The sequence below is a fragment of the Balaenoptera acutorostrata genome, chromosome 13 (genome assembly GCF_949987535.1).
Source record: "Balaenoptera acutorostrata chromosome 13, mBalAcu1.1, whole genome shotgun sequence".
Lineage (NCBI taxonomy): Eukaryota > Metazoa > Chordata > Mammalia > Artiodactyla > Balaenopteridae > Balaenoptera > Balaenoptera acutorostrata.
This window is the reverse complement of record NC_080076.1, coordinates 1,172,419-1,199,931: the sequence shown is the minus strand read 5'-3', so window position 1 is coordinate 1,199,931 and position 27,513 is coordinate 1,172,419. Positions and strand designations below refer to the sequence as shown.

The 27,513-nt window shown below is 41.7% G+C and overlaps 1 protein-coding gene across 9 annotated transcripts in view; it reads left to right on the top strand.

The window, feature by feature from the left end:
* The first annotated feature begins 336 nt into the window (after nt 1-336).
* ATP9B (ATPase phospholipid transporting 9B (putative)) overlaps nt 337-27,513 on the top strand; it is a 231,072-nt gene continuing 203,895 nt past the window's right edge. For 4 of the 9 annotated variants that reach the window (XM_057526449.1, XM_057526454.1, XM_057526453.1 and 1 more), the window contains exons 1-4: nt 563-748; nt 15,816-15,989; nt 23,500-23,650; nt 26,139-26,252. In XM_057526449.1, coding sequence (XP_057382432.1) covers nt 630-748; nt 15,816-15,989; nt 23,500-23,650; nt 26,139-26,252 — 558 coding nt within the window. In that variant the 5' untranslated portion in view covers nt 563-629. Of the gene's footprint in view, nt 384-562; nt 749-11,957; nt 12,195-15,815; nt 15,990-23,499; nt 23,651-26,138; nt 26,253-27,513 lie in introns of those variants that run through there. The other 5 variants (XM_057526450.1, XM_057526452.1, XM_057526448.1 and 2 more) reach the window with 5 other exon arrangements.

Genomic DNA, 27,513 nt, shown 5'->3' with positions numbered 1-27,513 from the left:
GACGGAGGAGGGAAGGCGGGTCGGCCCCGCGCGGCGTCCAGGTTGCGCACTGCGCTAAGGAGGTGGGCCGGGCTCCGGTGCGCTGGGGTCCCAGGGGTGTGCGGCAAGGCCCTCGGTGCCCTGCACCTGGCTCTCAGGGAAGTCCCCACGGGCGGGGGCACACCGGCGGACCAACACCCGCCGCACTTCTTACTAGAAAGCGCTGAGGCTCATGCACGCTCAGCACAGTCCGGCCAGCGGCGCATGCGCGCACGCACCCCGCCCTGCGCGGTACTACGCGGCCGCCGCTCTTTCCCTCGCCGCGCGGTGACGTCACCGGTGGCCGACGCGCGGGGAGCCGGGCCTCCGAACGCCACCGCGTCCCACTCTCACCCTCGCCGCAGGTAACGTCACCGGTCCCCGACGCGCGGGGGGCGGGGCCTCGGGTGTCTCCGCCTCCCGCACCGCACCGTCGCTGACGGTGTTGTCATCGGGCCCCGACACGTGGTGACGCCATCAGGCCTCGACGCACGGTGAAGGGGCAGGGCGCGCGGGCGGAGCCTCAGCGGGGTCGGAGCTGAGAGGAGAGGGCGGGGAAAGGCGGCGAACAGAGGGGGATCCGGGAGGGGCGGGAAGGTGGCGGCCAGAACATGGCGGAACAGATCCCTCTGTGCCCGGTGCGCAGCGCGGCGGCCGCGGCGCCCAACTGCAAACGCGCGGCCTACTTCAGCGTGGCGGGGCCCGGGCCGGGGGCCGAGCGGCCCAGCAGGTAACGGCGGTGCCGCCCCACCCTTCCGCCCAGGCGCCCCTCCCCGCCCGGCCCGGTGGGGTCCGCCCAGGGCGGCCGGCTCCGGAGCCCCGCGGGTGCGCCTGAGCCGGGGAGGGCGTCCACGCTCCGGGAGGGGCCCGGGCGCAGCCACGACCCTGGTGCGCGCCGGCGCCGGGCTGAGCGCAGAGGAGGAAGAGCCTCGGGTTCGGGGGGCTGCTCCCTCAAGTAGCACGGGCACCGCAGGTCCCACGGCACCGATCACGCAGTTGTTAGTTTCCGAGACCCGTACTGTGTCACCGGAGAAATCGCGAAGATGGCAGATACAACTTCCAGTTAGTTTTAGAAATACAAACCTTGTCGGGAATCACTTCCACAAGTGTAAACAGCAAGTGAAGACATTTCAGTTTGTTTACTAAGTGCACGTTTTACTTGAACGTGTACATACAAAGTACTTTGTGTTGACAAGAATTTTTGCTCTTAAGAATGGGAAACGGAGATTCAGAAAGGTTAAATTGTTAACAGTTAGTAAGTGGTAGAATTAAACAGTGCAGACCTTTGATTTAAAATGGAAGTCTCATACCCTAGTTGGTTTTAATTCGTAACTTATTTCTTACCCAAAGGGAAGAATACTACACTTATAAATGATAGAGTGGTTAGAAAAAGAAACTCTTAGGAAGGGGCGATAATGCCTTTCAGAGTTGTTAAAATTTTATTCCTAAGCAATTGTAGAAGCAATCAGCCTTTAGTACATAGAGGGAAAAAGTACAGGTTTCAATAGCCAGTTGCTTCAGGATTCCAATTTTAGAATAGTTTTTGGTTTGGGCAATTTGAGAGGCTGTAACATGTAGTCAAAAGAGTACATATTATGCTGTTACAGAGCTGAATTGAATCTTGGTTCATTTCCGTATTAGCTAGCTGTTTGATCTTAGGTAACCGTAAGCCCTAATTTCGTCTTTTTTACAGAGGTGGGGGGCAGTATTTTTCCTCATAGAATTGTTGAGGGTTACAGGAGAAGCTAGTAAGGTGCCCATTTTTAGTGTTTGGCCCTGAAGTGGAGAAGTATCGTTTTCTTTCTTCCCTGATATTACCTGGAAGAGTAATTGCTTAGGTAATCTTCTAAGTGGTTGATTTTAGGAGATATTATTTGAAAACGTGCCACCTATTTCACAATAGGTTTCCATCAAAGTTCGCATCTGTGAGTTTTTGCCTTATATATGTTAAGGCTCAGTCATTTGGTAAATATACATTTAGGATCTCTGTGTCTTCAGGGTGGAAACTTATTTTATTGTCAGGAAATACTTCTCTTTTTGTCTCTGGCAATTTTTTTTTTACTCTGGCGTCTACTTTAGTGGACTGGTGTAGCCACACCTGCTTTTTGTGGATAAATGTTCGCATGGTGTTAGCATTCAACCTATGTAAGTTGTTGAAGTGAGTTTCTGTTGGATCATGTTTCTCCATTATTCAATCCGTCAATCTCTGTCTTTTGATTGGTATATTTAGGCCATTACATTTCAGGTAATTATTGATACATTAGAGTTTTTTATTAAGATTTTTTTTTTTTTTTGATGTGGACCATTTTTAAAGTCTTTACTGAATTTGTTACAATATTGCTTCTGTTTTATGTTTTGGTTTTTCGGCCCTGAGGCATGTCGGATCTTGGCTCCTGACCAGAGATCGAGGCCGTACCCCCTGCATTGGAAGGCAAAGTCTTAACCACTGGACCACCAAGGAAGCAAGGAAGTCCCTGATACATTAGAGTTTAAGTGTGCCACTTTATTAATCTGTTTTGTGTTTCTTCGGATTCTCATTCTTCTGTTTCTCTTCTTACTTTCCTTTTACTTGAACGCTCTTTTGATATCGCTACAGTGTTTTTTGGTGTAGGTCTTTGTATAGTTTTTGTAGTGTTTGCTCTGGGTATTACAGTATATGTGTGTGACTTACCACCGTAGTGTATTGGTATCAGTATTTTACTATGTGGAAACCTCATTTTGGTTCCTTTACCTTCCTTCTCCCCCCTGCAATTTAAATATCATGTCCTGAGTATCAGATGGTGTTATACTTTTTGTTTAAATCATCAAATATGGTTTATAAAACTTGTGATGATAAGGATAGGTTATTGTATTTACCCATATTTTTGCTCTTTTTGTTCTTCCTTCCTGATGTTCCAGGATTCTCTCTTTTTTTATTTCCTTTCTATTTCAAGACCTTCCTATAGCCCGTCTTGAGATTTCATCTTAGAATGTCTTTATTTCTCTTTTATTCCTGAAAGGTAGTTTTATTGGGTATAGAATTCCTGGTTGACACTTCTTTTCTTTGTACTTGGAAACTATTGTTCCACTTCCTTCCAGCCTTCATAGTTTCTGATTAGAAGTCCACTGTCATTCAAATTGGTGTTCCCCATAGGTAACGCATCATTTATGTCTGGCTGCTTTCACGTTTTGATGTATGTTGGTATGATTTCTTTGGGTTTAACTAGTTTGGTAGTCACTGAGCTTCTTGAGTCTGTTGTATTTTGTTTCCCCAAATTTAGGGAGTTTTTAGCCATTATTTCTTCAAGTCCTCTTTCATTTCCACCCCTTTCTCCTGTTCTTTCCGGACTCCAGTGATACAAATGCTGGATCTTTTGTTAGTTTTACGTAATTCCTTTAGGCTCTTTTCTTCCCCAGTTTCTTTTCTCTGTGTTGTTCAGGCTGTGTAAATTCTATTTACTTGTTCTCAAGTTCCCTAATTCTGTCCTCTGTCATTTTCACTCTACTGTAGATCCCATCCAGTGAAGTTTTGTTTCTACTATTGTATTTTTAAGTTTTATAATTTCTCTTTGTTTCAAGAGAATTTGAAATTGATTGTTGAAGCATATTTATGTTCGGTGCTTGAAATGCTTGGTACATAATTCCAGTATCTGAGTTAATCTTAGTTTTGGTGTCACTTGATTGTCTTTTCTAATTCACACTGTCAGTGTTTTGTATGATGAATGGTTTTTGATTGTTTCCTGGATATTTCGTCTATTATATTAGGAGAATGTGGGCCGTATTTATATCTCTTATTTTAGCAGATGATCACCCTGTTTAGATTTAGCACATAGGTCCTGGCCTGCCTTTGTTGGCTATGGTTCCAATGACAGTTTAATTCTCAGGGTTGTGATTTTTGGTGTGCTTGGTTTATGTGGTGCTACTGGAGCTCTTACTTGTCTCTGCTTATGCTGCTGAGGAAAAGAAGGGATTTCCCTAGGCCCAGTGTCTTTTGGTGAGAGGTGGTGGTGTCATCCCATGTGGATGGCGAGGCTGTGTTGGCTGGGCAGTGGCTGTGGACGTACCCTCTCCATACGTGCCCACTGACTTCCCTGGTGCGTCTTGGTAGGAGAGGAGACTCAGCACCACTGTGGCCAGGAGGCTTTCTGTGCCCAAATCCTTTTTGCTGGTGCCCCTGGCTGCTCTGGGATCTTGGGGAAGAGGAGAGGCCATGGAGAGAAGCCATTTCCTGAGCTGGCTGCTTCAGTCGTGGGGTTGCACTTGTTGGTGCTGCTGGCCGCCCCCCACCCCGCTGAGAGAGGGGTGCCTCAGGCTCATGGGGACACGGGGGCTTCCTGAGGCCTCTAACCTCTTGTTGTGGCAGGGCCCTAACTGGTGCCACCTGGATGCCCTCGTGTCCCTGGGTGGGATAGGGGAGTCTCAGGCCCGTGGGAAAGGATGCCAATTCCCATGGCTACTTGTCAATCTTATCTTGCTGGTGGTGGTGGACTCTTGTTCTGCCAGGGGAGTAATGGCCTTCCTGGGCTGCCTTTTCTTGCTAGGTTGGGAGTTAGGCAGTGCTGGGCCTGTGTCCTTCCTTTTGTCCAGTGGGGACATGTAAGACGTCCTGCCACTGTGTTCCTCCAGTTCTGCATCCCAGATCAGCCCAGCTCTCTTCCTCTCACTGCTGCCTTCTTCCTGCCTTCCAGAGCTCTCCTGTGGTTGGCTCTTGCTTTATTTCCAAGGTTTATAGTTGTACTTAGGAGAGGGGAGCAGGGAGAAATGGATTGTGGCTGGAAGTTGTGCTTCTACATTATTTTGTGAAGTTTGGCTTTGGTTGTATTTTATCATGGTAACATTTACGTATAGCTTAAAAAGTTAATTGGTGGTAAAAGGCTTATGATAAGATACTGTGGCTCTCTACCCCTCTTCTTCATTCTCCCTTATCCCAGCCTCTCATCCCACAGGCAGTTACTTTGGACTCTTCTAGCTGTTTCTTCTGGCATTTACACATCTCCATTATTTCAGTGGCGTTATTCCTGACTTTGTCAGCATCTGAAATGACTACTTCTAAAGGCTTCCTTGATCTCAACCCCAGCCAGGATAAAATGGCATGCTCCTGCCAGGCTCCTGTAGGGCTCTGTTTCCCCGCATACCACAGATTGCACTTGACTATAACTGCTTCTCTTCTCGTTAGACTTTAAATTCCATGAATAGAGTGGCAGTGATGGTCAGGTTTTACCCCTGTTACCTGGCCCCACGAGATGAGTAGGAAAACGTTCCCTTCTCTTTTACTTTCTGGCCCGGTGAGATGCATAGGGAAATGTTCCCTTCTGTTTTACTTTCTGGAAGACATTGTGTAAAGTTGGTGTTACTTCTTTAAATGTTTGCTATTTTCCAGTGAAACCATCTGGACGTGGAGATTTCTTTTTCGGGGGTTTTAATTTAAAATTCAGTTTCTTTAATAGTTATTGAGCTATTCAAATGATCTATTTCATATTTGGTGAGTTTTCATAGTTTGTGCCCCATGACCAATTGGTTTGTTTCAGGTAAGTTGCCGTATTTATGTGTGTAGAGTTGTTTGTAGTAGTCCTGTATTTCCCTTTTGATGTTGTTTCGTTCAGGTGTTGGTGGTTTGTGCCTTCACTTCTATTTGTTGGTCATTCTTGCTAGAGGTTTGATCTTTTCAAAGATCCATTTTTATTTTACTTATTTTTTGTATCATTTTCTTTTTTTCAACTTCATTAATTTCTGCTCTTTATTTTTTCCTTCCTTTGCTTACATTAGGTTTATTTTTCTCTTTTCATTTCTTAAGGTGAGAGCTTGGATTATTGATTAGAGACTTCTTTTTTCGTGTAAATGTTTAGTGCTGTAAATTTCCCTCTTGGTCCTGACTTATCTGTGTCCAACAAATTCTGGTATTTTGATTTTCTCTGAGACATCCTCTCTGACCCATGGATTATTTAGAAGTGTGTTTGGAAAATTTATCTTCCTGTTACTAATACCTCGTGTGCTTCCTTTGTGATCAAAGAACACACTTTGTGTGATTTCAATTATTCTAAATTTGGTGCAGTTTGTGACCGAGGATGTGGTCTGCATCGGTAAGAATTCCTGGGGCTCTTGAAAAGAAAGTGTATGGTGCTGTTGTTGGGTGAAATGTTCTGAAATGTGATTAGATCTCGTTAGTTAATGGTGTTGAGTTCTTCTCTCCTTGCTGGTTTACTGTCTAGTTGTTGTATGGGTTGTTGAGGGTGGATAGTTGAAGTCTCTTGAGTGTAATCATGGACTTGTATATTTCTCCTTTTAGTTTTATCAATTTTTGCTTCACATATTTTGCAGGTCTATTGTTCGGTGCATTCGCGTTTGGGATTGCTTTGTGTTCTTGATGGACTGACACTTTTATCCTTACGTAATTTCCCTGTCTGTCTCTAGTAATTTTATTGCTCTGAAGTTTACTTTAACTGACATTAATATAGCCACTTCTGCTTTCTTTTGATTTATGTTGGCCTGGTGTATAATTTTCCATCCTTTTACGTTCAACCTACTTATATTTAAAGTGAGTTTCTTTTAGTGTGTATATGGTTGGTTTATATTTTTTATCCACTCTGCTGATCTGTGTCTTAGAGTTGATGTATTTAGAACATTTACATTCATTGTAGTGATGGTTAGTTAGTGCTTACATCTGCCATTTTACTTTTTGTTTTCTGTGTTTTTTGTTTCTCTTGTTTTCTTTTTCCTGCTTTCTTGCGGGTTACTTTGAACACTTTTTAGAATTCCATTTTGATTTACTTATGGTGTTTTATGTTGGATCTTCTCTTTGTATAAATACTGTTTAGCAGTTCTAGATATTATACATACATAACTCATCACAGTATACTTGTGTTGATATTTTATCAATTTGAGTAAAGTGTATAATCCTTACCTTACATCCTTTTATTCTCCCCTGTTGGTAATGTAATTATGGGCATACCTTGTTTTATTGTGCTTTGCATTATTGTGTTTTTTACAAATTGAAGGTTTGTGGCAACCCTGCATTGTTAGATAATGGTTAGCATTTTTAAGTAATAAAGTATTTTTCAATTAAGGCACGTATTTTTTTTTTTTTACACATAATGCTGTTGCACACTTAATAGACTACAGTACATTGTAAACATAACTTTTATAGGCACCAGAAGACCAAAAATTCATGTGACTCACTTTATTGCCATATTTGCTTTATTGCAGTGGTCTGGAACCAAACCCACAATAACTCTGAGGTATGCTTGTGTCTTGTAAAATTACATGTAAGTTTTACATATGTAAAAGTACTTAAATATTTCCCTTACATACAATTAGAATTGCACATCAGACAGTGTTATAATTTTTGCTTCATCTCTCAAACATAATTTAGAAAACTCAGGAGGAGATGGATGATCTATTATACTGACCCATATTTTTGCTATTTCTGTTGTTCTTTTATTTCCTGATGTACCAAAATTCTTTTATTGTTTCCATTCTGTTTTAAGAATTCCTTAGCTATACTTTGAGGGTAGGTCTGCTGGAAACAAATCTTTTAGTTTTACTTCATCTGAGGATGTCTTATTTCCCCTTCATTCCTAAAGGATATTTTCACCAGATATACAGTTTGGGGTTGAGCACTTGAAAAATGTTATGTCACTTCTTTTTGGCCTGCATGATTCTTGATGAGAAATCTGATGTCATTGGAATGATTTTTCCTTTGTAGGTAAGATATCATCATTTCTCACTACTTTCAAACTTTGTCTTTAGTTTTCAGTAGTTTGATTATTATGGGCCTTAGCATAGATTTCTTTGAGTTTATACTGTTTCACTTAGTTTCTTGAATCTTTTGTCAAATAGACTTTTTCAGCCTTTATTTGTTTGAATACTTATGTTTGGGACCTTCTTTTTTCTCTTCTTCTGATACTCTAGTGACACCTTGTGAGATCTTTTCTTTTAGTCCCATATGGTCCTGAGTTCTGTTCATTTGCTTTAAGTCTGTTTTCTGTTCAGATTGGGTGATTTCTGTCGTTCTGTCTTCAGGTTCATTGATTTTTCCTCTGTCTCCTTCATTCTGCTGCTGAACCTGTCCATTCAGTTTTTAAGTCTCTGCTATTTTTTTTTTCTTGTTTCAAAATTTCCAGTTGATACTAATTTATATTAGCTGTTTCTTTGCTGAGTCTTTCTATTTTTTTGCATATGCTTCAACATGTTTGTATTGCCCGTTGAAACATTTTTATGATGAATGTTTTAAAACCCTTGTCAGATAATTGCAACATCTGCATCATTTTGATGTTACCATCTCTTGATTCTCTTTTCTCATTCAAGTTGAGGTTTTTTGGTTTTTGGTGTAATGAGTGATTTTTGCTTGTATCCTGGACATTTTGGTGTTATGCTATGGTGCTGTGGACCTTATTTAAGTCTTCAGTTTTATTAGTCTCTTTTAAAAAGAGACTCATGCTGAGAACAGATACCTACTGTCTGATTATCTCTAAAATATTAGTACATTTCTTGGTAGAGGCAACACAATTTTTTTTTAGTGTTAGTTTTCTCATTGAGTGTCTATACACAATTTTCTCTGAATCTTAAAAGTTTTACAATTATCATGATGATAAAAAAATATTTTACTATTTGTAAAGATGAAACTTTTTCTTTGCTGTGATGGTTTGCAATTGAAAGCTTTTTTTTTTTAAATTAATTAATTTATTTATTTATGGCTGTGTTGGGTCTTCGTTTCTGTGCGAGGGCTTTCTCTAGTTGAGGCAAGCGGGGCCCACTCTTCATCGCGGTGCACGGGCCTCTCACTATCGCGGCCTCTCGTGTTGCGGAGCACAGGCTCCAGACACGCAGGCTCAGTAATTGTGGCCCACGGGCCCAGTTGCTCCGCGGCATGTGGGATCTTCCCAGACCAGGGCTCGAACCCGTGTCCCCTGCATTGGCAGGCAGATTCTCAACCACTGCGTCACCAGGGAAGCCCTGAAAGCTTTTTTAAAGTACAGAATGATTAGTAAGATAGCATTTATCCAAGTACCCAGGCCCAGGATTCCTTGGAATCAGAGACATAGTCTTAAAATTTATATAATTAATTTCCTTTACAAGGGCTCTAGTTCGTGTACGTTTACGACATTCTTCACACTTGCCAGCATGGAAATGTCTCACTTAATTTTCTAAACCGACAGTGTCAGCATGAAGATAGAGTTGACGATTGGGACAGCACATTCTGGGCAACTGGAGTGTGTGTCCTGAGCTAACTGGCCTGCTCATCTGTAAATTTCTAGATTGACATTTACATATATTAGATATCATACCATTAACTCTGATTCAGAAGTTTGTCTCCATTTATGTATAGAGTTGGTGTAATTTCTTATTCGAGAAGTTGGTATTCTCATCTCTTACAGAACATTGTGTAAGAGGAGTCAGTAACTCCGAGGTTACTGCATACACAGTGTATGGCTGGGGCGCCTCAGCTTGAGGGACTGCCTGACCGTTGTCCCTGTTGCTTGTTTTTGCTGCTGATGTCAAGGCACGCTGCTCTGGCGCTGTTCCTTTAAATTTTTTTTTTTTTTTTTAAACGATTCCCTTGTTCATCTCCTCTGCTGCTGTAGGAAGGAAGGAGTTCCAGTTTTTCAGAAGTTCATACGGTTTTGCTGCTCATTAATGACTCATCAGTGACACAGTTGAACTTGGAAGCTATATTTGATGAAGAAAATGTACACATTTCTCTATAGCATTTTGTCGCTTTGTTTTTCTGCGTTATTAACATGTAGGCAAAGAGGGGGTGTTTATTTTTCTTAAAGAAGGTTTAGGCATTAAGCATATTTTAAATGTTTCTCTCCCTTTAGTATCAGTTGACTCTCAGAAATGTTTCTCATCAAAGTGGAAACAATAAGGCTGTTGGATACTTAAGGTAAAAATGTGAGTTTAAGGTAGTTATTGTATTGACCTACTTTTACTTAGATACATGTAAATTATTCATCTTCCAGTACTTGAATGTTTTGTTGAAAGTTCCTAATTTTTTTAAACCTTTGGCAGCAGCTGAGATAGCTGTCTTCAGTTCTTACCGTGGTGGTACTCTTGGGTTCAGTATCGTCCGTTCTGTCGTCTTTGTTCACATTGTTTTTACTCATTTTAAAAATATGTTTCCAGAATTATACTTAATTGCTGGGAACGTTGATCTTTCTTGAGTGACAAACCAATTCAGTGCGTATAACACCAGGCGACAAAGACACCTAAGAGTCTCTGCTTACCCTGTCTCTGAAAAATCCATTATTCATCATCTTACTGTTTTTAAATACTGAGGTAAAATTTTCAGTACAATAGGAAAATTGCTTTGGAAGTGGAATAAATTGCTTGCCAGCTCAGAGGCTCCATTTCTGAAGTTGAGGTTACTAAACATGATGTTGCTTATATTCATTATCTTTCAGACTCATTGTACTGCTTTTCTAGCATTAAACTTGATAAGATTGTGACTTTTGCTAAAAAACAACACAATGGCTAAAAGAACTTAATGAAAAAGACTAAAAATCTCATTTTGTATACTATATTATAATATATTTAAGTGGTGTTTTGAATTTTAATTACATTTTGTATAAATATTCATTTTCTAGTTGACTGTTTTAAAAGAAGTAATCTTACACAGAAGTAAGAAAAAAGGAATTTTTGAGAGGAAAAGTATTAGTTCTGTCTTAGATTATGTAATTTTTTGCCTAAACCATCTCAAATGATAGGTCGCTTGCTATAGGGATGTTTGGTGATGTTATCAGTAGTAATTGGAGTTGTTTGTAGAAGATTATATGGAGAGATTAAAACGAGTATCCCTTTGATTAGTGGAGTAAGGTGTTCAAAAGAGAGGTGATAATAGTGACTGCTACTTCTCCTGACATATGCTTTCAGCCAGAGGTCTTCTGCCTTCTTGTTTTTAGTGATGATATGGTATTCCATCATGTATTAAAAGCAACTCTAATCGTTGATATTAAGGTTTTTCCAGGCTTTTGGGGTGATCAGCACAGCACGGTGATCATTATCTTTGTAGATATATCTTGTATATATTTTTAATTTTATGAGATAATAGAACCTGTGCGTTAAAGTTTAATTGCATTACCAAAAAAAAAAAAAAAAAAGGCTTTCGATGCATCTTCACAAATTAGTCTCCAAAAAGTTGTTCACATTCTTACCAGCAATTAAGAGTCCCTGGTTATCCAAGACTGTTGGCCATGCCAGATGTTAAGAAGTATTTTTTCAGTTGTTTTAATTTGCATGTTTTAAACGTCCTTTTTGAAAACAGAAATTCTTCCCAGGCTTAAAGCCTTCCACTGCCTTCCTCTTCCACTTTGAATTCGCGTTACGCTCTTCCTTTCGGCTTCCCAGTCTGTGGGGCTTGCCCCGCTGCATCTGCAGCTGCATTTGCCACAGCTCCGCCCGGCTCGCTCCCTCCAGCCACACTGGCTGTTTCCCCTCCTGCAACCCTCCAGGCTCTGCAGGCCCTCTAGGTCTTCCTAGACCTTGGTGTGCTTGGCTGCTTTTCATCCAGGTGTCGCTTCTTGAGACTCAGGCTCCTGGACAATCTGAGGAAGACCCCCTCCTGTCACTTCTGGTCTCATCACCCCCTTTATTGTCTTCCTAGCACTTTCCCCTTTGAAAATAGTTTACGTCTTGTTTTTGTCCTGTTAGTACCTAAGCTGTGTATGAGCAGGGGTTTCGTGTGCCTCTTTGCTTCTGTACCCACAGGGACAGCGCTAGCACGTAGTAAACGCTCAAGTTTTTGTTGTAAGGTCCTAATGTGGTGCAGTGTAATTTTCTAAGTATAGCTGTATTTCTTCCTTTGTGAATTGTCTTTGTTCATGTGTCATTCAAAGTGTTTGCTTTTTTATTGATTTTTATTGATTTGTGAGAACTGCTTATAAAGAATCATTTTTTCTGTCATGTGCTGCGTATTTTTCCCCATTTCCTCATTTGCTTTAAAGTTTTCTCCTTTGATGATGCAGAATACAGACCTCCAGAGCGCCTGGCCGCAGTAAGGACTCAGTAAACTGTAGCCATCCATTGTCCGGGGCTCCTTCGTCTAAGACGCCTGCAGGAGTTTTTTTTCATTCTGGTTTGTTGTCTAATTGACAAGCCTGTTCCCCAAACGATCGATCTCTTGAGCGAACTTGCCCTGTGTGTAAGGACGCAGCACGCTGGCTGTGGCAGCCAGCAGGAGGATGAGGAGAAAGGGCCTCGTGGTAAGTGCAGGTAAAACCGTGTCGTAGGAATCAGCTCGGCGCGCTGAGGGTGTGGGTAGTGGTGAGGGAATATCCGTCTTCCAGCGGTTACGTGGCTGCCGGGGAGCAGGGTGTCATCAACAATAATTACAGAAGTTTGTTCTTTTTTAAAAAATTGTGGCAAAGTATACGTAACATAAGAGATACCATCTTAACCGTTTTTCAATGCACAGTAAATGGCATTAAGTACGTTACCGTTGCTGTGTAACCGCCACCACCATCTACCCACAGAACTTCCATCTTCCCAAACTGAAACTCTGTGCCCCTCAGACACTGACCTCCACCCTCCCCCACTGCCCGCTCACCTCTGTCTACCTTCTGTCTCTGGAGTTGACTGCTCTGGGGACCTCATGTAAGTGGAGTCATGCAGTGTTTGTCTTCTCGTGTCCGGCTTCTTTCACTGAGCATTATGTCCTGAAGGTTCTCCTTGTAGCTTGTATCAGTTTTCTTCCTTTTCATGGCTGAATGGTATCCCATTGTGTGTATGGTCCACGTTTGTCTATGGACATTTGAGTTTTTGTTCTTTCCTGTAGTATGGTTTTCTGTGTTAATTGTCTAAAGCTGGGAATTGAATGAATGTGTGTGAAGTGCCTAGATTAATGCCTGCGAGTCTGAGCTGTCAGTAGCTGCTCAGTGCTGGTTTCTTCTCCTTTTGATCACCATCATCATCCCTTCCACACTGAATTGTTAATCCGCAGGGTAGTGGGGGGGATGGGTCGGTGGCCCCCTCACTCAGTCTTCTGTTTTCAGCACAGCCTCCCTTCCCCAGAGGAGCGGAGGGGTGGTTGCCTAGCTGGGTGGGAGGGGGGCTGCAGGTAAGGATCCACATGTTCCTCTCAGAGCTTTCAGTCGGTTCTTATTCCAGCGTCCCTTCAACCCCCTCCCAGAGGCACCCGGTGCTGCCGGTCTTCAGCCCTGCTAGGGTCCCGATCCCGAGGTTCCAATCCCTTGGTTCTCTGGTTTCTTCACTGCTGGCTTCAGACTCCATTTTCGTGGTTCTGCTTAGTTGTTTACCATCCATCCATCTGCTTTCCCCAGCTTCTTACATTTTGTTATCTCCTCTTTTGTTTTCTGTTCTTGTAGATTTACGCTTTTAAAAAAAAGCAATTTTTTGGATATTGGAAGTAGATTATATATTTAATCTTCCATGAAAGATTAAACATGAAACATTTTAATCTTGAAACATGAAACAAGAAACATGAAACATTTTTTTCATTTTACACATATCTGTCTGATTCATTCTTCTCTTTCAGAAGACTGGTTTTCTGGGTTTCTTACTCTACGTAGTGGCATAGACCTCCAACAGCTCTTATCACAGGAGACAGTAGCTTTAATTATCTGGGAGACTGCCGCCTTTTTCTCAGCTCCAGCCGCAGAATTTTCCTGGACAGCCGTGGCTTAGCTTGGTTGGCTGCCTGTCCCCGACCAACCACAGGAGGGTTTGAGGTCCCAGGCAGCTACACAGCGGTCCTTCCCAGGTGGTGGGCGGAGTGGGCCAGGTTCCTAAGGCAAGAGGAGCTGGTGGGGCCAAAGAATAGATTCCCTCCCACTGCTGGCCTTCCAGCTCCTGCCCGTCCTTGGCGGGCCCGCTCCATTTACTGCCGCTGCCTGCGTCATGTTGCAGAGGCCTCAGACTGAAAATGAGCAAAACCAAACTCAGGGTTCTCCCTCTGCTGTCCGAAGCCTGCCCCTGCTAGTGTTTTCTGTCCTACTGAGCAGTACTGCCGTGCTTCTTCCCATACAGGCCGGTCGTCCTTAGGCTCCCGTGTCCTCTGAGTTCATCGTCAAGCGTCACCTGTCTGTCTGCTCTAGCTCTTAAATGCCCCGAATCTACCCACTTCTCTCCTTTTTTCTCCAGCTCCTTTGTTCAAGCACTGTCTGTCTCTGTCCTGGACTCTTGCAGCGGCCTCCTGATTGGCTCCAGCTCTGCCTCGACCAGTTCTCCAGGGCAGCCAGAGTGCAGAGTGAATCTCATGTTTGCCTCTCACCTGAAATGGTTGTCTTTCCTGTGATTTGCAAGGGCCTCCACTGCCAAGTTCCTTCTGCCTTTCCAGGCTCGCGAGAGGCCCTGATCTTACATCTGCGCAGGCCGCCCCTGCTGCCCCTCTTACCTTCTGAAACGCGTCTGGGTAAATTGAATTTTCCGTGCAAGAGGGGAGCAGCCTCGGCCATAGTTCACTGGTAGTGTAGGGCCCCGTGTGACACCAAAGGTGAGCATCTTCCCCTTAAATAAGTAAATGTATTCAGCCCCAGTCTGATAAGGCTGAGGTAAATTGCTTCTAGTGTTTTTGGTATTTCTCATAGCTCTCATGTTGGTGGGAGTTTAAATTTGCAGTTTGGCAATGTGTATCAAGTATTTTAGAGCTTATGACTTTACATAGCAATTCTAGTCCTGGGACTCTGAAAGAATTCATCTAAAATATGGGAGAAGTGCTGTGCGCAGATATATTCACTGAAATATTTTTTAATGGGGAGTTATAAATGTCTTCCCTGTAGGGGATAACTGAGTAACCTGGTAAATCCACTCGCTGGACTCTTTGTTAGTTACCAAATGTTGAGAAGACGGTACAGAAACTTAGGTGGGAGGCTGGCATTGGCCTTCACGTCCAAGGACTTTTTTCCATCATTGAATTCCATTTGGGCTTGGATTCTTGACAGCTAGGCACTTATTTTAAGAATAAAGTCTCATGAAGATAGAGGCTTTGGGAATCTTGCCCGCTGACCTTTTCGCGGAATCCGAGTAGGCGAGTCTACATGGCACCGTTGCCACACACTCCCGTGTGCACCAGCACACACAGGCACCCACCCACGCACAGGCCGCACACACGTGCACACGCGCACAGGTCCCTGAAGGATGGCTGAAAAGATAGCTAACTGCAGACATAAAGCTTGTCATATACTGTAGGAGATGCATTTTACTGAAGTTCAGAGCAGAGTGGAAATTGTGCTAGCGCTGTTAGATGTTCCTGATTATCTGGAGTAGCACTCATCATTGCCCATCCTTCTGTAGGCCTTCTTTTCCAAAATGTCGGCTTTCGAGAGTGACGGGAGATCTAGAGAAAGAAGATAGTAATGATGGAGAAAATGACAAGTGTCCAGGTGACCACAGGTCTTAGAGGCAGTGGCAGGAGAAGAGATGGAGAAGCTGTAGATGGAAGAAGTAATGGAGAGTGGACATCTATTCCAGTCTTAAAATTTTTGTCCTTTGAATATAGTTTCCCCAGTTGTTCATTATAAGATATTGCAAGCATACAGAAACATCAAAAGAATGGTCTTTTACGTAGATACAACAACTACACATGGAAGGCTGCTTGGAGGGTTCCGCTCACGGCATGGTAACGGCAGCTTTCTTGGACAGCCTTTCCTTTCCTGCTTACCTTGGTTAAGTTTTTTGCAAAGGAAAGTAGCATTACTGTGCAGTGTTATTTGTAATGGTTTGCTTCCCCTGAAGACAGCTTAGTATGAGGGAAAAAGAAAAGTGTGATTAGTAGAATTGGGCCAGCTCTTGCCCTAAGCGAGACCTGTATCGTACACAGAAGACTGCTTGGCCTGCCTCAGTGCTCTGTTCTTTCCTTTATCCAGGTACCAGCTGGAAGATGAGTCTGCCCATTTGGATGAAATGCCACTAATGATGTCTGAAGAAGGCTTTGAGAATGACGAAAGTGATTACCACAAATTACCGCGAGCTAGGATCATGCGAAGAAAGAGAGGCCTAGAGTGGTTTGTCTGTGGAGGATGGAAGTTCCTCTGTACCAGGTTTGTTATCCATTGCTGCCTAACCTCCTTCACACGAAGGTTACACAGTTATTTATAAGCTTTGCTTCTAAACACATATGTTTCTATATCAAACTAAAGAAGCCGCTCTCTAAATGACATCATGGATAGTATTAATAACCTTAGTCAAAACCAAACTGTGCTAATCCAGAAGGGACAGAAAGCCAAATTCACTTTTTTGTGAGATGTTTTAATGTTTAAAAGATGGAGGAAATTAGTGATTTTGTAATTACTGCATGGTAGAATTAATTCTGGTCACTGTATTGACATTTATAAACTGTGTTCCTTTCTTTTCCATCTGTGATTATAGAGGCGTCCCTTGGTATCTGTGGAGGACTGGTTCTGAGACCCAAATCAGTGGATGCTCAAGTCCCTTTATTTTTTCAGTTATACGTGTATATATATTTTTTCAGATTCTTTTCTATTATAGCTTATTATAAGATATTGAATATAGTTCCCTGTGCTATGCAGTTGGTCCTTGTTGTTTATCTATTTTGTATATAGTACTGTGTATACGTTAATCCCAGACTCCTAATCTACACCCCCGCCACCCTCCCTGCTATCCCCATTGGTAACCGTAAGTTTGTTTTCTATGTGAGTCTGTTTCTGGGTTTTTTTTTTTTTTTTTTTTTAAGCTGGGAAATCTTTTACTCCTCTGTTTCTGTTTTGTAAATAAGTTCATTTGTATCATTTTTTACTTTCCACGTATAAGCAATATCACATGATATTTATCTTTTCTCTGACTGACTCACTTCACTTAATATGATAATCTCTAGGTACATCCATGTTGTTGCAAATGGCATTATTTTGTTCTTTTTTATGGCTGAGTAATATTCCATTGTATATCTGTACCACATCTTCTTTATCCATTCCTCTGTCGATGGGCATTTAGGTTGCTTCCATGTCTGGGTTATTGTAAATAATGCTGCAGTGAACATTGGGGTGCATGTACCTTTTTGATTTATGGTTTTCTCCAGATATATGCCCAGGAGTGGGATTGCTGGATCGCATGGTAACTCTACTTTTAGTTTTTTCAGGAACCTCCATACCGTTCTCCATAGTTGGAGTTGTAAATTGGTTGTACCAATTTACATTCTCACCAACGGTGTAGGAGGGTTCCTTTTTCTCCACACCCACTCCAACATTTATCCTTTGTAGACTTTTTAATGGTGGCCATTCTGACTGGTATGAGCTGATACCTTATGTAAATCTGTCATGTACTGGATTGATCTAAGACAGACAGTTCTGTCAGATCCAGGAGCAGGATGTGGAGATGTAGGTTTGAGAGTTGTTACTGTCGTGGTAGTGGAAACCACCTGGAAGGATGACATTCCTAAAATGGCAGCAGTGTGGTAGAGGCCCATGAAGGAAGAAGGAAAGCGACCCCCTGGGGAAAAGGACAGTGTTGGAAAGGAAGACTAATAATCCTTTTTTTAGGCAGCAGAAAAAATAGGGGAGGACGTGTGAAATAGTGTTGGAGAGGATGGCTTTTATCTTGACCTCAGTTGGGAACATTAGTTCATTGAAGTGAGGAGGTGTCTGGGATACACATGAGGACTAAAAAATGACAGAATTGGTCACGCCTTGGTAGAGACCATCAGTAATCGCGCATCTGTTGAGCCCAGCATAATTTTATTACTGTTTGCCCATCAGGGAGAAGCCTGAGCCATTACGGAACCAGCTGTGGAAGCGAGGGGGTGGGCAGTTACGGTGGGAACGGTGGCCAGTGTCGTGAGTTGAAGCGACGGCTGCGGCGAGGAGCTTTGGGCAGTGCCACAGTTGCAGTCTGATGGGCGTGTGCTGTGTTCTCCATTAGTGTGGGGTGGGAGGGGCAGCGGGGTCAGACCAGCGGTGCTGTTTGAGGTGAGCATCCTCACTGCTGTTTACGGCCAAGAACTAGAAGAGGCCCTCTCCTGCGAGCCAAGGGCCAAGCCAGAAGCTGAGCCAGAGCCCGACTTGACGCGCCAGAGCCTTTCCTGGCTCTTGGCTCCGTGGACTGGGAAGAGCGCCAGGACGAGGAGGTGCGGTCCAGATGCGGTCGGTCCTGACCTGCGCTCTTCAAGTAGATAAGTGCCTGGTCTCACCCTCCTAAAGGGAACCTGACGTGGAGATCAGTGGGATTGAGGAGGCTGAGAATCTTACCTGCTGTGCATGGAGGATCCCTGGATAACAGAGAGTTGCTAAAAACTGGGGACGTGGGAGTGGGTACTGATGGCCATAAAACTTTAAGGTCGTAGTCTCGTGCTCATGCTGTGGACTTCAAGAGGGCAGGCCGTGTTTTGGAAGTGGTACTTATCCATACCAGTCAAACAGTTGCCAAGAATTGTGGGCGTTGTTGAAGGCCGAGTGCATTGTTGAATTAATTATTTTCGGTCTTTTACAGGATTTTGTTTTTACCAAATGGAACATAGGCAAATTTTGGATTTCATTTGTAATATTCCTTTTCTTAAGGAAGATATTAAGAATATATTTGAAAATCTACGTGTTAGTGGCAAAAACTAACATGTTTTGGGGATATTAAAACAGCTCAGTAATATATACTCGACACGTATGTAAAGTCTTTATCTTAGTAAATGGTGATCATGTGGGCAGAGCTGACCGAACCGTCGTGGTGGCTTCGCTCACGAGTGTCTTTTTCCACGTGGACGAGAGCGACCTGAGACGTGGCCACACGTCGTGTTCAGTGTGCATCCACTACACCAGGAAATTGTTATGGAAATTAAAACGGCACCTTACAGAACAGACTGTACAGTTAGCAACTTGGATGGGTCTTATTTTCTTTATTTCTTATAGATTTCCAGTTTTGAATATTTGCTAACCTTTCTATTTTCTAAATACCAGGCATTATAAAAGTCAGTGTTATTAAGATGATTAGGTGATGGATCAAAGAGTAGAAGATATATAAAATTACTTAGTTTAATTGCAGAAGAAAACGTTATGAATATTGTCAAGATAGATAGCAAATGATATTAATGAGTTGCAGATATTTCATTGTATTTTTATTTGTAGATTCTGTGAGTAGTAAGGTTTATTTTTAAATTATTCTTCTTCTGGGATTGAGTAGGCTTTAATTTCTTCATGGCTTAAGACCTGCCTTCTCATTTTTATTATTTGGCAAAAATTCCAACTCTGAAAAATTTGACTCTGAAAAAACTTTTTCTGTAATCTGTCTTCTGAACCTTGGAGTGTCCTCCACGTGGGTTACTGTGGTGCACACCGGTACGTAGTTCTGGGGGACAGTAGTGCCTTTCTCACGAGGTTTACATTTCACTCGCTATCAAAAAGCACTTTGTCCCCATGAAAGTGGAACCCCTGAATGGCATTTCCATATGAAGGGAGGGTATCAAATGCTAAGATTGTTCCCGGTTCTAAATGGCCTCTGCACTTTCAGTTGATCTGCAACACGTTTGGAGTGTAGAAACATGGGAATATGCTGATCTCTTAAGAGGACATGATTGCTGTGTCTCTTTTGGCTTGGTAACCAAAGGTACCTGTTGGATAGAATTATTTATTCATTTATTTATTTGGGAAGGAGGCTTTCTAAATTTTGGAAGTTATTTAATTATGGCCCCTTAAAATTTTACAAGACAGGATCTTGGTATATAAAGATGTGCTTTATTTAGTATTGGAGTTCTACTTTGATCGTAGAGGCATTTGTGAAAACTTACTAATACTAAAATGTTTTAAGAAAAAAGTGTAGTTTGTACACTATTGGATTTAGTTTCAATTTGACTTGACAGTGTAAGGCGATTTACATATAAATGGGAAAGTGTCTTCTGAATACTGAGTAACTGAGGAAACGTGCAGTGCGCATAGAAATGTTCCTGGGTAAAGCTCCGTATTTCTTTCTTCCAGGGACTCCTCTGCATCTCCTTCTCACTTACCGGTATTTACCAGTATGTTTTACTCTTATTACTTTGCCTTCAAAAATTGCCCATAGTTTTACTTTCTCCCTTAGCTCTACAGCTCCATAAGGCTTACTTACACATACTTTTTTGGTTACAAGTATTTTCTTTATGTGGGGGGTTTGTCTTCTCTTTCTGGTCATATTTTCTGTCTGCATAATCCGGTGGCAATGCTGGCGGAGCCCCAGGCTTTTAAAACTTCGAGACTGTGTGTTCATTTAATATTGTGGAATAGCGGGTGGTTTAACAGTGGTTCCCTAACCACTGCTTGATTCTGTCTTTGCATGAAGAAATAATACTAAGATTTTAATTTGGTAATAGTAGTAGCAAAGTGTTATGAATAATTTAATTACATTTTGGAAGTCTAGGAATCTTAGTTTTTTCTATACAGGGTAATAGAGAAAAAATGAGCTGTTGAATATGTGTTTTTAGCCCCTGGTATTGTATTTAGTTTCTAGAGTATGGGGCTTTGAAAGTTAATGGGATGTTAGTTTCATGTGCTGCTGACAGTGTAGATGTTGAGGTTTTTATTCTAGCGAATGTTTACAGTGTCATGTGATGAAGACAGTGGTTTTGCATTTACAGAGCTTTTTGCCTGTAGAATATGTCGATACCAGCCTAAACTCTGGAAAATCCACATTTCCTAAGTTTTATTTATATTTTTTCAAACACTGAGCTTTGGCTAGCCTCCATTTCATCTTAAGACTTGTCTGACTTTTGCACATTAAACCATTAGATTAGATAATTATGTGTTTCAGGAGAAAAATTCATATCTGAATACATTCCTGGAGGATTTTTGCTGTATTTGAAATGCTGAAGGAAGTGTGCACACACGAGGACTGCTGTCCTAGCTGTCGTGCTTGCCTGCAGAGTGCTTTGTGTATACCAACCCTGCTCCAGAGCTCCCCTGGGATGCTGAGAATATTCTAGATCTGTGACGTCCAATATGGTAGCCACTGGACAAGGTGGCTGTTGAGTCCTTGAAAGGTGGATAATGTGACTGAGGAACTGGACTTTTTATTTTGCTTAATACTAATTAATTCTCACTAAAATAGCCACATGTGGCCAATGGATGCTTTATTGGACAGTAACTTTTTGTGCCAATTAGTGTTATAAGTTTGGAGACATTTTGAATGTGACAGCGAGAGGCAGCGTAGTGACGGCAGAGCTCTGAGTGCTTCCCCTGTGGCAGGCATTGGGCCAGGAGCTCAGAGCGTGTCACCTGTAATCTCCTCAGCGCTTCTGCAGATGAGGAAACAAAGACTTAGACCAGGGGACCACCCCAGGGCCACTTGCTGGCAGTTGTTTCCAAAAGCATGGCCTTAAAGTCCATGTTTTTCCCATGGAGTCTTGTTGCCTGCTCATACACTTTTCATGTATTTCCATCATCTGTTGAATGGCTGCCGTGCTGTGTGCTGCGCTAAGGACAGGCGGTCTGTGAAGATGAGCAGGAGCCGGCCTGCCTGTTGTTCTCGCGGCAGGAGGAGCACGGGGTTGAGTGGGGATCGAGGTCCGGGCTCTGGGTCAGCCCTGCCCAGTTGTTGCGTGCACATCGCTCACTGACCTCTGTGGCCTTGGGTTTTCCCTTGTGTACCGTGAGGGGGTTCGGCGTCTGTGAGTGTGGTTGCGGGGGTCCGAGACGAGGAGCTGGTGGTGTAACTGGACACAGGCGGGCGGTGCGCGCCCTCCCTCCCTCCCAGCTGCGGGAGGTGCCCCAAGGAGAGGCGCGGGTCCGCCAGTTTGGTTCCGCGCGGGTGTTGGTGAGGGGGCTTGGGCTGGAGGCGATCCAGGTCCTACTGTAAAAACAACAGGAAGGTGAGAAATAGTCGTTTGAAGCTTATTATATTTTATTTGAAGCCTTATTTAATTTTTGTCTCATACAAGCATAAACAAGATCAAATATTACCAATATTGACTGAGATCTATTTGACCAGTCCCCTTCGCCCAACCAACAAACAGTAAGGATGGGAATACTTATTTTGACAGTCTTAAATCGTTTAATACTACTGTGATTTATAACTGTTGGGGATTTAAAAGTATGCTTTATGTGTGGAGATGCTCTCCGTTCTGATTTATTTTTTAAAAAGTGATGGCAAGCAGTGATAAGAAATTTCTGTTCTTGCAGAGTTGGGTCTTCTTTGTCTGCTCCAGTTGAAGCAGAAGACGGGGTGCGGGGAATGTTTTAACGCTGATCTGCTTGGTACGCGTTGGGCGTTCCTGGACCCCCCCACGGGGTGGCTCCTCAGGACGGCAGAGCCTGACACTCCTGCAGGCGATGAGTGTGCCCACGCCAGGAGGACAGGGCAGCTTCCAAAGGGCAAAGCCCCGTCCTTCCAGGATGAAGGTTTTCTGAGCACAGCCAAGAGCTAGGTGGATACTTAGTAGGGATATACTGATTTCAGTTTAAACACATGAGGTATTCCCTCATACAGGGTGCTGCTGTGGGTGATTTTAAAGTAACACATCTGAGTGTGTTAAAGGGAAGAAAGACATGCAGTGAAGTTGACACATAAGTCCTGAGGGGTCAGCCTCATCTTATAATCATACCTTCTAAGGCTGTCATTATCATGCAGAATTTCATGTTAACTTTTGAGCTTACTTTGTCACAAAGTGAAGTTAGGAATTTCTGCCTTATCCTTCTGGCTTGCGGTTCTAGCCTTAGCTACATTTAGAAGATGAAGTTTAATAACTTCCCTTCCCTTAATAAACCTTTCGGAGTCTTTCTCTACATTTTGGAAATTTTAATTAAACTGAATTGTTAATACTGAAGTTTAAATTCAGGATTATTTTATGCTTAATAGAGGTGAATTTGATACCTTTTCATCATTTTCTGAAGTATTTTAAGAAAAGTTATCCCACTAGAAACTTTATACTCTCTATTCAAATATGGTTTGGATGTCCAGGAAGGAGAAGAATTTGTGCTCCTGGAACCCTGAGCAGGGTTGGAGCAGGGTAGATTTAGATTAAAATCTTCATTGCATAGATGAAAGTAGCCACATGGAAATACAATCAAGCTTTTATTACCATTAGAATAGTCCAATAAACATTGGTATCCTTTCTACATACTGAATTGAGCCTTACGTCTTAATTTTATATTAACGCTGTCACTTAAAGGAGGAAAGTCATCACTTAAAGGAGGAAACAAGTGACTACTTAAGACAAGGGGGTGGGTCACATCCTAGTTAATTGACGTCTGAGAGCCTTTATCACTGAATCACCAAGTGGTGTATTGAGAATTACCGATAATTACCGATAACATATGGCGTTTCTTTTCTCAGCATGTAAAGCATTGACTGCTTCAGAATGCTAATGGTTTTATTTTGCCAATAAGAGGGTCTAAACGGGGAAAATAATTTCCCTGAGGTTCTAGGAGTCATTGCACACTTATACATGCTCCTTCAGTATCTTCATATCAAATTTAAATTAGTATAGCTGACCTGTTTTAAGAAAACCCTTACAGATTAACAGTAGATATGCTGTTGGTGTCTGGTAAATATAGAAACAATCAGTATTGGCTCTAGGTATGTAGAATTAATTCAAAAACTTTTGAAAAAGCATACGCAATATGTATCTTTTGTTTCATGCAGTTGCTGTGATTGGCTGATAAATATTTGTCAAAGAAAGAGAGAATTGAAAGCTCGTACAGTGTGGCTTGGATATCCGGAAAAGTGTGAAGAAAAACATCCCAGAAATTCTATAAAAAATCAGAAATACAATGTATTTACCTTTATACCCGGGGTAAGATTGTTAAATTCTTGGAAATGGGCTGCATATCAGAGATTGCTAACTTTGTTTTCATTTTTTTCCCTCATTAATTCTGTCGTATCCAAATCAGAGTCCTTTTGCTTTGGAACCATGGGTGTTTCAAATAATTGTTAAGTAATTCATATGCATTTGTAATAGCCACATGATAAGAGTTCAACTCAAGAAAATATATAGTTTGATTATTGCCTTCAATTCTACATAAACATCACATTTATATTATTGTAGAAATAACCAAGTAAAGCTAAATAAAATTATCAGAAAATAAGTCATAAATTTTGTTTGGCTGGGAATTTGTTTGGTGGGAAAAGTGGAATGTATCTAATGTTTAAAGCCTGCCAAGGCTGTCACAATGAAAGTAAAATAACTTTTTACACAAACATGACTCCATAACAAAATATCTATAAGCATTTATAGATTTCTTTTCTACTTCACATTGTAAATTTCAGGCCTTGTTGTATTGTTATATCAGTAGTTATCTTTAAGTAGGTATTATGCTAAATTTCAATTCTGAAGTTTAAATATTTATTACTTTTTTTGTTGCCAGAGATATTTCTGGCTTAAATTATAAAACTGAGATTATATGTATTTAGAATAGTGGAATTATTTTTGCCTTTTGTGCATCATTCCCTATTTTAATAGACAGATTTATTTATCTTTCTAAAGGCAAAAGAAAGCTGGCACTGATTACATTTCCAGTATCAAAGTTTTTGATATGTTCTAGGTATTAGCTCTTATGCTATTTTGCAAAAAAACCCTCTTGATTATGTGAAATGAGGGCTGCTTTATCTTTCATGTTTTTATTTGAATAACCATGCTGAGTTTATATTGCGCATTGATCAGCCCTCACCACCGCCCCCCATCCGTCCAGTAGTTGTCAGATGCTTGATGTCTAATGTGCTCCTTTATTAAAACACACAAAACTAATGGCTTCATAATTAAAAGACTGATCTTTTGTTAGGACAATAAAGTGTAAACTCTCTTTCAGGCAGATAAATATTCTCATCTTTATTGAATGAAGCTACTGTTTTCTCCTTAGGTTTAAATTATTAAATACTCCCAGATTGGCTAAGTATTGTACATTTTCCTAAAGCCCTCCAGAAGTTCACTCAGCAGACAATAAAGTCTTGATTGCGGTGGTTTAAAGTGGATCGTGCAGCTTAGTTTTGATCCGAGTGAGTTCACATGGCTGCCAGGATGGCTGTCTGGAAGAGACCTGTTGATGTGTCTGTACAGCTGTTACCGTGGGGATGACTTTTTTCTTAGATTGTCTCTTACATTAGTCTTTTCATCTATAACGTAGTATTTTAGAAACATTTGGTAATTGCACAGTAGGAATTCTACGCCATTTTTAGCACGAATGGCAATTTATGAATTGCTAATAGATATAATCTATGCTAACTGAGATTTTAAAGAAATCACTGAGGAAAAAGAGTTTTCTCTCCTGCTAAGATTAATTTAGGAAATGATTCAAAACATTTTTAGACAGCAGTTGAACATGATTATGAATATACACGTGTTATCGATGTAACTGATTTTTTTAGTCATACACGTAACTGTGTGATGATGTGTGTAACTTCATTATATAAAACCTGTGGTTCCAGGCTCTAAGTCGACAATAAGTACTTAACCCTTTGCTCTGCCCGTGTGAAAATTTCTGTGCCTTCCACGTTGTATTAGAAAATGGCATCCCGGGAGAGTTTGATTTGCAGTTTGCAAGTCTGTAAGTTTCATTGTAATTGGAGTGTTGAAGGTCAGCTACCGTGTATCAGCTATCATGTAAAGAATATGCAGGTAGCTGTCTTCCTGAAAATTGGTCTGTAATTTACATATTTTTATATTGTATCATTTCTTATACTTTGAGGGAAGTAAATACAGGAGATTAAAGTAGGTTTTTTTTGTGTGTGAAGTCATACCTGTACATGATCTGCTTGTTCACTCGATCTTTGTAAAGCTGCCTAGATGTCCACATTCAGAAAGCGTGGCTATCATGTTTTATTGTTTACCATTTCATAAATACAAGGTTAACACCACTTTTCCATAAGCTTTTCTGAGTTGATACGAAGAGATACATTTGTATATCTATATTAACTGACTTACTAACATTGGAAAGGTTTTGCTGTCTCATTTGGTGTGCATGTAAAGATTTATAGAAGATGAGTGTGGGAACCTGGAAAATTGCATGCAAGAAAATACGAAACTTTTAGAGGACACTTAACATAGTTAAAAGTTCTAATTGTCTTTTTTTTCAGTTTATTTTAAATACAATTTGGGGTAACCTTAGCTCTTTTTTGTGATTTAGTTATTGGAAAGCCATTGTCAAAATTAATGTATTGTGACTCAGGGCATATTTTCACTGTTTGATGGAAATATAGTTAGATATTATGTTGATTTTAATTATTTAATTAAGGTATGAAAGATTTTCCTTGAAGAGATTATGTTAATTTTTTCTTTTTCTTTTTAGGTTTTATATGAACAATTCAAGTTTTTCTTGAATCTCTATTTTCTGGTAGTATCCTGCTCACAGTTTGTACCAGCATTGAAAATAGGCTATCTCTACACCTACTGGGCTCCTCTGGTAAAAAGACAAGATTTTTGAAATTAAGCGAAATTATTAAGTATTTAAAATATAGCTTTAAGAATTGAGATGGTTAAAAGATAAATCAGTCGGATTTTTAAAATGTGATATGTTGCTGTGTGTCACTGAACTTTTGTTGCAAGGTTTCACAGAGTCCTCTGCAGCCCCACAGGAGTGTGAGGGCAGCGTGCTGCACCAGGTTGGCTGCAGAAGCTACAGAGTGCCTTTGCTGGTGGGGCTGGGCGTTCTGCTGGGCCCTAGGGTGGCAGCTGTGTGTCCCCGGCCCCGCTGCCCCGTACTGGAGGAGCTCTTGGGAGAGATGGGGCGGGCGTGTGCGAGTCTGCGCAGCACCTCTGACGTCCTGACGGACGGGCAGCTTCTCCCTCTGCCTGGTGGCGACAGTTCTGACGTATCTCGGTGAAGTCTGACAGCTGCTGGTTGACAGCTTGGGGTGTGACATTTTTGGAAAGGCAGATGATGTTTGTCATTGAATATTTCCATTTCAAACATGCTATCTTGATAGTTTTATACTGTTTGCAGATAGTTTTCATTGATTTTCAGTTTACAGAGGTAAGACGTATGTCTCCTTCCTGCTTCTCACCTAGAAAGAGGTACTGCTCCCTTCGGTGTGCTCCCTTCTGGGCAGAGCACCAGTGTGATCTGGGCAAGAAAGCATAGCGAGTGAGGTGATTCCTGTAGTGAGGGAGCAGGGCGGTGCTCAGGTTTCCCGCCTTCAGAACTGGAAATCGGAGCCGTATGCTCTCCACTTGATCTGTTCTGGTTTGTGCAGCCCTGCCGCCTCAGAGACTGTGCTCTCAGATGCAGCAGGAGAAGTGGAAGCGGGGTAAGCTTAAGTCCCTCTCCGGTTCCTGTTCACATAGACTTTAGGGTAGCGTGGCTCTGAGCAATGAAAGCAGCTTATGTGTAATCTAGATACAAAATTACTGAATAAATGAATACCTTTTCCACTTACTGAACTCGCCAGATCGACAGAGACATTGGTGCTGATGATGTAAAGCTGTGATTCTCATCCACTGTTGTGTAAACATAAATCTCTATAGCCTTTTTGGAGGATAGTTTGGAAATATATATAAAATACCTTATAAATGGATTCAGCATTTTTATTTGAGGAATTTATCTTAAAGCAATAATGATCAGTCACAGAGTCTAAAGAATGTCTTTACTAATGTCTATTATTATTCCTTTTAAAAATATTTATTTATTTATTTTTGGCTGAGTTGGGTCTTTGTTGCTGCGTGTG